General features: G+C 40.0%; 1 protein-coding gene across 5 annotated transcripts in view; it reads left to right on the forward strand.

Moving 5' to 3' along the window:
• LOC139333409 (CUB and sushi domain-containing protein 3-like) overlaps positions 1 to 12,124 on the forward strand; it is a 224,752-nt gene that overhangs the window by 91,606 nt on the left and 121,022 nt on the right. For all 5 annotated transcript variants that reach the window (XM_070965782.1, XM_070965784.1, XM_070965783.1 and 2 more), the window contains 6 exons: positions 3,482 to 3,697; positions 5,058 to 5,246; positions 6,277 to 6,446; positions 7,659 to 7,815; positions 9,859 to 10,050; positions 11,614 to 11,740. In XM_070965782.1, coding sequence (XP_070821883.1) covers positions 3,482 to 3,697; positions 5,058 to 5,246; positions 6,277 to 6,446; positions 7,659 to 7,815; positions 9,859 to 10,050; positions 11,614 to 11,740 — 1,051 coding nt within the window. The remainder of the gene's footprint in view (positions 1 to 3,481; positions 3,698 to 5,057; positions 5,247 to 6,276; positions 6,447 to 7,658; positions 7,816 to 9,858; positions 10,051 to 11,613; positions 11,741 to 12,124) is intronic.

The following is a 12,124-nucleotide window of genomic DNA, read 5'->3' on the forward strand; positions in this document are numbered from 1 at the left end:
ATAGATATGCTAATTTAAGAAATATATTTATTTTGTGCTTGTGGGACTCATTTACATACTGCACCTCAGTAACAGCACGTTTATTTTTATAGTCCTTGCCACAGTGACACTCAATAGTTCTAACAATGGCCAGATTATGAAACTATAAATTAAGAAGCCGCCCCCTCCACAGATTCCAAGAACATTACAGGGATTTATTATTATAAAGTGAGAAGTGAGTAGGGCATATATTTTACTTCAGCAAAGATCATTTAAATGCACTCGCTTTTTCATTGATGGCCACTGGCCAGAATGATATTACACTCTGAGGTGTTCATTTATTCAAAAATTAACTCTGTGCTTCCTTTCATAAAGCGTGCTCTGGTATCTTAGATTTCAGTTTATTTTGAAGGTCTTCCTGATCCGTACTGTTGCTTATTTGTGTACAGTAGACTGCTTTAAACATCGTCAGTTGGATAGGTTTTTACAATATTTGAAGAGTTTTGCATTTTATTCATTTTTCACCCTGCTCATTAAATAGATTTGACATTTCAGTGGTTCACCTGGTAATGAAATTCTGGTATCCCAGTTTTATTCACATACCATTCTTTTTCAAATTAGTTTAATTCTGTTATCACAGCTCTGACTGTCAGTTATGTGAGCAGTGAGCAGTTCTCCAAGCCATTCTGATTCATTTGAAAAGTGTACTGACCTTGTCTCGATGCTCTAGCACTTATATTATCATTATATTTTCTTATCGTCTTCCAAAAGGCCCATTGAAATGCCGTAATGCACTTTTTATACATTTACAATTGATCGTGTTGTCAAGCAATTCTATAAAGAGTCGCCTCTGTTGGTTGCGTCTCGCAGACTTATCAACAATCCCTCCATCCTGAGATGTTGACACCATAAAAATTTAATTAAGTATTTGATAATTTCCGCCTCAATGTCCAATTTGTGTTTAACTCCTCACATCAGTTCATGTTTCTTGCCATGTAAGACAAGATCAATGAAATTACTGTACACATACAAAGTATGTCTTTTTTCTGGTCTTATTTCTTTTTAATTGCTATACAGTAACAGTAACCTCACTGACATTCTCCTGTCAACAGCATTACCCTTTTTATTTCTTACTTCAACATTCAAAAATAACTGGAAGCACAAAACTCAATTGCACCCACTACTGAAAACTGATAACAAGTAAAATGATGAAAACTTCAAACATATTGACTAATGAAAGTCAAATTTGGCACAGGGCCTATAACTAGGTTATACAAAATGACCTTATTAATGTGTAAACTTTGTGTACATAAATATTAATAAAAAAAAAACAAACATCTTTTACACTGACCTCAAATAAAACCATAAAGCATGATAAACAGATTTGATTAATTATAATTTTTAAGCAATGAGAATAAGCTCTTACACTGTGGGACCAGAACAGTGACTTTAAATCTTGGCATCAAAAATAAAATTTGGCTTTGAAAAAAGAAACATTGTCATTGAAACACTTGTATTGGAAAAAGTTGTGCTGGCACTGAAACATGTTCCACAGAGGACATAAAACACAATAAAAATCAGTAAAAATCAAAAATCATCATTCAGTATTTTTGATATGAGGTTTTTCTTTCAGTGTGACTGGTTTTCAGTTTACACTTCCTGTCACTGTTTTGGTAGGGAAGAGCAGTTTGAGAGTGCTGAAGGGGGATTTACATATCTGCATACCAATGCAGAAGTATCACTCCAGTGGACCTGAGGCCTACTCTGGAGCCTCTGACATGACCACTCATCCAACATAGCTTAGCTAACTTCAGCTATCTTAGCTAACGTTAGCTAATGTCAGCTAACACAGCTAATGTTAGCTAATGTCAGCTATCAGAGCTTATGTTAGCTAATGTCACCTAACACAGCTAATGTCAGCTATCAGTTCCAGGTTATATCGGTATGTGTACTGTAATGTGGGAAATGATTTCTTCAAGTCTTTCTTTGTCCTTATAGGCCACTCAAAGCACCTGTATTGTAACTGCATGAATAGACAGACATGAAAACCCTGTAGGGAACCTGGCTTGCCTTAGCTTAGCATGGCAGCTGACATTAGCTAAGTTAAGTGCTTGTTCCAGACCAGCATAAGATCAGCTCGAAGCTAACCCAGCTGGGTTTCATGTGGAAAACCAATGGCACAGTAAAGCAGATCACACTCTCTTTTCCCCTCCTGGCTTATACTATACTATAACCACTGCACTGTAGGCTATGTACATTTTCTTAAGATTGTTGTCATTATGTTGACGTCTTCAGATATTATCTGACCTACCAGAAATACAAGTGATGTTTCCCATTAGGGGCGCTCTTCCCTGCATGGAGAAGTATATAAAGCTCTTTCTTTATATGTGAAAACAGATTATGAATCTTTTACCATGGCACTGATTTTCCATGTGTATTTTTATTCAGTCGCTCCTGACTGTAAGACACATTCATCTTTCAGGATAGCAGCTATGTAACTGTTCTACTCAGTAATTACCAACGTTCCTGTACCTACTAAATTAGAATATCGAGATGTTTTAGATAGGGATGGCTCTTGATTAATTGATCGTTTCCTTTTATCCTCTGTAATATAATTGCTGTTTTACAGAGCACAATCAATCATTTCATTTGGTCATCCATTTTTTTGGCCGTTTGGGAATTTCTTGATAAATCAAGTGAGCCAAACGTTGAGGAGGACATTATAGAGTTATATTTGAACAGATTCAACAGATGGCATTAAAATGGCAGCGCTTATTGTACTGAAAAGCAGCCAACTGGCCATCATGGACGGAATAAAGATGTTGTTATTGGGTCTGAGTTGCAGTGTGAAAATAGAAGCAGGGTGTAGAGACCTTGAGATCTTGTTTTCCAAACTAAAAGTTAAATAATAGTTTGTTGATAGAAAATTCACACTCATTTTGACCGACCTGAATACAATTTCTAGATTTTGTTTGCTTCTGTAGCAGTTCTCTCTCCTCATGAAAACAGACTAATGCTCATGAACGGGGAGAGAGGCCATGCCATGCATTTTCACTCTTCAGTTTTCATTGGAAATTATACACTTCACATTTCGAAATTGCTTTCAATTTTTTCCATTTTGGATTCTAGTGTGATACTTTTAGTGGGATTTATTTAGTATTGCTGCTGAAAGGATTAAAGCATTCACTATTTAATGAATGAAAAATGCGTTGTGTAGATGCATATGTCAGCAAGCGAAGCCCCAATTAATACAACCGATTTGTAATCATGATAATGGATTTCGAAATTATAACTAAACTTTAAATTTAATAATTCATTCACATTCAGTTTGTGCCCTGCAATGTAAAACAAGTCAGTGTCTTAACCTTATTGGTCTGTGTTGAGATGAAAATGTCAAACATATGCATCATATATTCTATTCAAAAGGTTTTTTTGATGTCAGTTATTGAATGTATTTTCTTGGAAACCTCTGACGCTGGCCGTTCTTATTTTCTCCTCCAAGGTGTTCAGTTCACTTTCCATTCCTTCCACCTGGAGGATCACCACGACTACCTTCTGATAACAGAAAATGGCAGCTTTGCCCAGCCACTGGCTCGACTCACTGGCTCAGAGAGGCCAGCGCCTGTTAACGCCGGCCTGTACGGGAACTTCAAGGCCCAGCTACGCTTCATTTCTGACTTCTCCATATCGCTGCAGGGATTCAACATCTCCTTCTCGGGTATGAAGGCATATGATAGTTTTGTCTGTAGGAGGCAGGAGTGGGGAGTGTTGGTGGATGTGTAGACAGGATGAGTAGGGAAGGTTTTGAGAGAGGAAGGGAGATGAATTGTGTGGAGGAGGCAGAAGGGAGGAGTGAGGGTGCTGCAAATGCCATGGGTGGAGCTCTTAAGTAGGAGGGGTATAAGACAAAGTGAAAGACACTGTGGCAGACAGAAAGAAAGACAGCTCTTTCATTGATGAGATCAAAAGTGGTAAGCCTCTCCAGAGCGTGCATGAAGTAATGTGAGGAGTGATTTGTCGGTCAGAATGGGAGCAGATTTCAGGTAGACCATGCCTCAGGCGGTGCCCATCAGAGGAGGATAATTAAGAGACAACGAGGTCACGTAGGTAGACGGTGTCTGACCGTGACGGGAATGATCATCAAAGCATGTCATGTGGGTCAGTATCCTCAGGACTGAGGAGCCGGTGGGGAAAGGGTGAAAGAGAGAGAGAGAGAGAGAGAGAGAGAGAGAGAGAGGTGTAGATGGAAGCTTAAGGAGAGAGTGAGAGAAAAGAGATGAGACAGATGGTGATGCTGAGTGAGCAGGGTTGATGGAGAGGGTGGAGAGAGGGAGTGAGGTAGAGAGAAAGAGAGATACAGTAAAGTAGAAAAAAAGGAGAGAGAGAGAGAGAGGGTCTGCTTCACAAGCATCCTGCCTAAATGTTTGCCTGCTGTTCGCTGAAGTGAAGCATAACTTATACGGCCATGAATATTCATGAAATTTAGTTGCAAGTGTGTCTGTGTATGTGCTGGCATGCTCTGCAATTAGCATCTATAGATTTCCTGATTACAATTTTTTTAACCTTTTGTGACCTTTTGATGGAAATTTGGCAATGCTGTCGTGCCACATCGTGCACAAAGGTGCTGCTGTTACTTTTCGTTGTCCTGAAATCAACTGGCATGCTGCAAAATACAGGCCGGCAGAGCAGCGCTGACGGGAGCCGCATCTACATGTCAAATGATAAGGCCACCAGCAGCCCATCTATAACACACAGGGTGGCCTAGTTTTTACAGAGCCCATTCTTCATCCAGACATGCACGGTTCAAGCTTTTGGCATGAATCCCAACCTGATGAAGTGTTCTTGAGCAAGACTGTTAATCCCCGCTAGCTATGACATTGCTTTCTTTGGCTGAACCTGCAGTTTCATTTGAGGCAACAAGAGAACATACCCGAGGGGAATATTATCAATATCAATTATTACTTCACAAATCATTCTAATAGCATGTTAGTAATATATTTTTGTGGGTTAGACAGCATTTTTACATATTGATACTGATTTATTTATTTATTTTTTTTTTTTGGCTGCCCTGTTTCCAGAGTATGATCTTGAACCATGTCAGGACCCTGGAAAGCCTCGGTTCGGCTGGCACACAGGCTCCAGATTTGGCATTGGTGACTCACTGGCGTTCAACTGCAACACAGGCTATCGTCTACAGGGGGCCAGGGAGATTGTGTGCTTGGGAGGTGGCCGCCGCATGTGGAGTGCCCCTCTGCCAAGGTGTGTGGGTACGTGGTCAGCTGCTTTTATTCCGTTTTCTTTCCTGTTTGTGCATGTGTTTTGAAGAATTTATGCTGTTAGTCAGGTTTCAAATGTATTTTGGCAGAGATGTAAACTTTTTATTACACGTTCAAGAACACTTTACTTAAGTGGATTACAATTAAAAGCTCAGACCTGTGATTAATATTGATTCGAGCTGATAGGTTAAACCCATCCTGGGAGATCTTTTCCACTGAAGGCTGCTCTGAGGGAAGGTCCAGGCAGAGGAGTTCAGGGACAGTCCCACTGCACTGATTTTCTTTTTCCCCCAGAGAAGCACAATTACATTGCTAGCACATTTTAAGAGCTGACTCCAGAGATAGTTGTTTCACAGCAGAGGTATTGCGTCTTTTAAACTGGCTCCATCACACCTTGTGATGGAGTGCTGAGCATGTTTTTGCACAACCTTGCCTCTGGCACACCAGTTCAATCCTGAGTTAGAAAAGGATGGTGACATGAATTTTACATGACAATAGTGTCTTTGAAGCAATTAGCAAAAATGTTTATGTATGGATAGTGCTGACTTCTTAGTCTGTTGCTTCGCATACATGCAGAGAAATGCATAGCATGTATCGATGTCCCTCTCATTCATAGTCTGTAATTTGCTCTTGTTGATTCAGAGCAGTTCATTTTGGACAGTCATCCTTTACTGTTTTGTCTTGGCATGGTGTAAGAAGCCAATGGGGTAAATCTTAGAAATGAAGCCTGTAATGTTTTTTACACTGAGCGTTTAATAGTCTCCTCAACATTGCACAGTGTGTCAGTGCCAGTTCATGATGATTATTATGATAATGAAGTAATAAAAGAGATGGACACATGGATGAATCAGTAATTACGATCATCCAAATAAGACATTTGAATTATACCGTTATCTTTTTACTATCATGCTAATGACCAGTTATGTAATGTCTATTATTTCAGTGTATTTATTCCAAATCTAGTAGGTTTTGCACTGCCTGTCTTTGTGTCGCTGATGATGTCTGTTGTCTGTGTGTGCAGCGGAGTGTGGATCGACAATCTCCAACAACGAGGGAGTTCTTTTGTCTCCAAACTATCCATTGAGCTATGACAACAGCCACGAATGTGTGTACAGCATTCAGGTCCAAACAGGCAAAGGCATCAACATCACTGCCAGCACCTTTCAACTTGCACAGGGTGACATCGTCAAGGTAAAGACACAATGCAGTCGCTCGACTTTGTTGACAGAAAACCGATAACCAACAAATAAAAAGGGATTTGGTTCAAAACCAAGCCAAATCAGTTTGTGTCATTTTTTAAATGAATGTTTAAGTATGTGAGGCTGGTCCTGGTGTTTTTTTTATTATGTACAACAGAGGAAACAAAAAAAGGGGATTTTGTGGCAAACACCAGGCAGAACACACAATTATTTTGCCTTGGAAGCCCGAGCAAAGGTCACACAGCCGCAGCAGCAGCAGCAGCATCCGTTCGAAAGGAAGAGATTCATTTCTTTGCTCAAGGGCATTTTAACAGTTTTGCTAAGCACCACAGATGTGATGCAAATGACTATGTTGTCCCCACTTCACAGCTGGAATGCACTCTTTTTGGGATGCAGATGCCTTGTCTAATGCTCCAATTAACAGAGCACTGTAGCCCACTATCAGTGTTTTCAGTAATGGAGTAGTGTAGACAGCAGTCTCTTGTACTTAGTCATTTTGCGAACATCTGAAATGTGGAAAGGCATGCTTAGAGAGCTAAATTGACTCGAAGAAAGGGGAAAAACAAAACAAAACAGAGAGGGCCCCAGTAGTCTTTCAAAGGAAGAGCTCAGAGCCTTGTTTTTCATGTCTTGTTACTTCACATTGTTGTCAATCAGGAAAGATTAGGGTTACTGCTGGAAATTCATACATTTAGAATTTTGAAAGGATGCTTCAGTAAATAATTTACATTCGGCAACTGGATCAAAAAATATCTGCCATAATAAAATAATAACAATGTACCAATAACAATGTATGCACTTTGCTTGAGGAACGGACTGCTTTTAAATTCTTATTGAGTTTCAGCACTATAACATTTAATATTTGGTCGATAATTGCTGTTAAATTGTCTTTTTTTTTTTTTGGACATCATGAATCTCACCATCTTGTTAATTTAGCTCTGCGGAGGACCAGTAGCAAATCAATGGGAAGAATTATGGTCACTCCAATCTAATTTTCACATCCCATTTAGGACATTGGGTTTGCAATATAGGTGCCATATAAAACAGAGGATATACAGTACTAATAGCTTCATTTTAATTGTGGCTCTCTTTTTTTTTTAAGTATTAATATTTAATTCTTAATATTATCATTCTACTTTATTGTGGGTATTTAATTCTCCAAAAGCAACAAAACTCACCATCTTGCTCTTCTGCCTCTCATCAGGTGTATGATGGTAAGGATGGCGCTGCCCCACTCCTTGGCACGTACACAGGCACATTGATGCAAGGTCTGTCCCTTACCAGCACCTCCAACTATCTGTGGCTTGAATTTTACTCTGACCATGAGGCGACGGCAGCAGGGTTCCGGCTCATATACCACAGTAAGTCACATTTCATTTCCCTGGGGGAGGAGGGCCCTAAAGCTTTTCCAAATGAGTGAATTTAGCCTCACTTCAGGAGCCAGGCATTTCAAGTAGCAGAATTTAAAAGAAAATTTTAATTGACCCTCACCCTGCTTCACTGTGTCTTTCACTGTCAGGGTATCCATTAAACGCAGCATGGTGTTTCTGCGCCATTTCTGTAGGAAAATTAGCTTTTTTTTCCCTCTCCTCCCTTTCACTCCTTCTGAATCTCTCTATGTGAATCCCTTTCCTTCTTTTCCTTTGCTCTTCACTCCTGCAATTAACATCCAAGCCTGCCTAACTGTACCTTGTTAAAAAAGGTGAATTATTGTTTGTATTCTCTGAAATCAGTGTGTTTGTGTGTGTATTAGTATTTGTGCGTGCCTCTACACACAGTATGTTTGAGTGTGTGTGTGTGTGTGTGTGTGTGTGTGTGTGTGTGTGTGTGTGTGTGTGTGTGTGTGTGTGTGTGTGTATTAAAAGTTTGGTACACTGCTCTAAGTGGGCCAGTAATAGATGGGTTTTGTTTCTGCTCCTAATTGGCTTGCTGACTGTGTATTGTTGCTAACCGTTTCTAATTTATTACTCTGACGCTAGAATGTTTTGGTGACACTGCATTTTGCAGTCCAATTTAAAGTGTTTTTGTGTTTCACCTGCGATTGAGCTCTCTGAATTCTTTTTGTCTACCAGTGTGTTTTCTAAGGTAGAAGTCAACATAGTTAGTGAGAATGGCTGTGGTCCAAGAGCTGCTTTGACTTGAATGGTATGAAAGGAAGAAAAAAGTTTGGGCTAACTTGCAGTTACTAGGCCTACACTGGCCATTTCTGTCTGCGATAATTGCACCAAATGTGCCACGTAGAAACTCAAATGAAATAACAGTTTTACAATAGAATGCATTTTGAGTATTACTCACGCTTTTGGTAGTGCATCGGGACAACAAAATGTACAATTAATCCAGAATGTGCACCCATTTACATCAGCTAAATATATTGCCCTCAGCATCTAAATGCAAGTACAATTCATTGAGAAGAAATGATGGTTTAATTACAAGCTGTCTTTCGAGTTACAGAATTACCCATAATTAAGTATCACATAATTTCATTTGATTCCTGATTTTTCCAGGAATGTGCACAAGGTAAATAGAAGAATGTAAGCTAGCACCCTGTATCCATCTCAAAGTGCAGCCTTCAGTTTGTCCTTTCAACCAAATTGAATAGCGCTTTTCAACATGGAGAAGATTGACTGATGTATGAACAGCATGGGGGCAAGTGGAGGGTGGGATATGGGCACCTTCCATCTTGTCTGAACATGAAATCTGATCATGTTTTCATGACTCTTCTACCAAAAGTGCTGGGGTAATTTTCTAAATGTGAGCAGTAACTGCTGGAGATTTATACTGGCCATGACACTTGTAATACCACCATAACATCTGGCATGGGCATGGACCTCGCTGTGAGAAGAGATCATAAATCAGCACTGCTGGGTTTATGTGCGGCCACTGTTGCTGCATAGCAGAACACTTACATTTAGTACCTGAAAGAGAAAAACACATATAACAGCCATGGTCAAGTTCAGACACAGAGAGCTAAAGATTCACTGCAACATCTTCTTGTTTGTGGCTTGTTTATTTTATTTCTTCTGTATTAGCCCAAAGAGTTAGGAATGGATGGGCTGTTTCTCCATTGTGGTAAATATCCACACTCCATTGAACATTTAATTGTGAACATCTAATTGTTCTGCCTGTCCAAAAAGAATCTTTTACTGCCAAGTAATATAATGGCACTGTAAGCCCAGCCCTCATCTGTGCTCAACTGGAAATTAATTCTCAAAGCTCAATCAATACCTTTTCACAATGCAGATAAATGGCTCTGGTTTACAGAATGGCTGCTATCCAGTGGACTTGTTTTTGAATTCTGACAAGCACTTCTGTGATCGAATGGTTTTGTGGTCTTCATGTTATATCGCTCTTCAACCCGTTCTTCTTCTTGTCCTTCTCCTTGTTTCTCAATCTTACTTGTCCAGGCTTTGAGCTCTCCCACTGCGATGATCCAGGTGTGCCGCAGTTTGGCTTTAAAGTCAGTGACCAGGGTCACTTTGCTGGAAGTGCCATCACGTTCGGCTGCGACCAAGGTTACACCCTGCACGGCAGTGGCATACTCAAGTGCATGACTGGAGAGAGAAGGGCATGGGACAACCACCTGCCATCATGTATAGGTAATCCCTTCTGCCTTTGTATGCTGTCTTTGCCTCTGTCTCACTTTTAAGCCCGAGACATTCTGTCTCTCTGTCTCTGTCCGCCTCTCTGCATCTGTAGTAGCTTATATTATTATTCAGGCACACAACATTGCTCAGCTAGGTGTTAATCCTAAGGATTTATCCCAAGATAATTTCTACTTAATTGAACTGTGTTGAGAGAAAATAGGCAGCTTGTCATTTTGCAAGAGAATATAAACATGCTTTGATGTTTTATTATTAGACTATAGATCACTGATCTCTGTGTGTGTCCTTTTTGCAGAACTGGCTGTATGGAGTCATTAAGAACACTTTAGTGAGGAAATCTTAATTGCCATTGAGCTTTCACCGGGTCGCTCCGACTGTTTCATTCATAGGCTGTGTTATTTAGATTTTTTAATCTACAAGCAATTGATCAGCATTTTACTAGAAGTAAAGGCATAATTATCAGAGTATTCATGTTGGATTGAGTCATGGACATGTTGCACAGTTTTCACTGTACTTTCATATTCTGAACATGCTGAGACAGAAAGACGGAGAAATGATAAACCTATTACCTGCATGCTGCTAGCGTCTGGAAGGAGTTGTGAGGCAGTGTCTGTTTCCTGATGTCTAGCAGTGATGGATTAGGGTAAAAAATTATTTGCAAATTTCCAGACTTGTGCAGAGTTGCACTTTAAATGCCACCGTGTCCCGCTGCCTTTTTCAAAGAAACGTGCATTTGTTTCTTTTTCGATAAAAGGACTTTGGTGTGGCATTGTGGCATGTTTAATACAATCACAAAAAAAAGCTAAATCAGTTTATTGATTAACTGTTTAACAGTGCTGGACTGAATGACCAGTATTGATAGTGAGCTTTGTATCTGTGAGCTGAATGTGAAATGGGATTTTCCAGCCATTGCTCCAGGGCCACATCCCGGCTCCTGTCAAGGACTTTTACATTTGCTTGGCGTTATGATACCGATTATAGCCCACCACTGTGGCAAGCTAATGCAATTTTCCTATTAATTAAGTGCCGGTTGTTCTGTAATATAGATAGCAAGACGATAACCAGGGGAGAGACAACATAGATTGGATGATAAGATATTCCTTCAGTCATTAACATTTGTAGCAGTGTCCTCCCTGCAGTGCAAGGCCCAGCCTATATATTCTCTGGACACAGTCTTTTTAAAGTTAATTAATGGCATCATTAGGAGGCATACTTAGAGACAAAACAAGTTCTGCATCTGTGAGGATGTCTGCTCAGTCCTTGTTGCAGTCCCATTACCTGTTAGAAAAAGAAAATTGTTCATTTTCAGCAGAGCTTAAACTGTTGCTCATTAGTCCTCATTGTAGACTCTGAGCTCCAGTGAACTCAGACTCTGACAGCGTTTTTTTCTGTATTTGGTTTCAACATTCTATATGAGTGTTTGCTTGTGTCTGCATGGGTCTCAATTTCTTCCTGTGTGAGTTTGCATTTTTGGAGGTTTTCATGTATTTTGTGTCCATTTGTGTGTGTGTGTGTGTGTGTGTGTGTGTGTCTGTGTGCGTGCGCGCGCGCTTGCAGCTGAGTGTGGTGGTAGTTTCAAGGGTGAGTCCACCGGGCGTATCCTCTCTCCTGGGTATCCCTTCCCCTACGACAACAACCTGAGGTGCACCTGGACAATTGAGGTCAATGCTGGCAACATTGTCAGGTAAACTGAGTAGCTAAAACATGCTAATATGCATCCCAAATTGCAAAAAAAAATAAAAACAGAATGCAATCAAACAAACTGTGTTTACTGTCAGCAGTTTTAAGAATTGTTCCTGAACCCATGTAGTAATCACTGTTATGCAATCATGTGTTCACATGAACCTTGTTCCACCTTTAAAGAACGACTGAGCCTTTCCAGGACGCCCCTTTCATACCCAGTCATCAGTCTTTAGTTGCACGTGTCCCAACTTGTTTGAAGTGTGTTGCTGTATCAAATTCAGAATAAGCAGATATTTACAAAAATCAATGAAGCTGATGAAGGGAAACATCCATTATATTGTCTTTGTACTGTTTTCAGTTGAGTATATGACAAATAGAATTAGCA

The sequence above is a fragment of the Chaetodon trifascialis genome, chromosome 7 (assembly GCF_039877785.1).
Source record: "Chaetodon trifascialis isolate fChaTrf1 chromosome 7, fChaTrf1.hap1, whole genome shotgun sequence".
NCBI lineage: Eukaryota > Metazoa > Chordata > Actinopteri > Chaetodontiformes > Chaetodontidae > Chaetodon > Chaetodon trifascialis.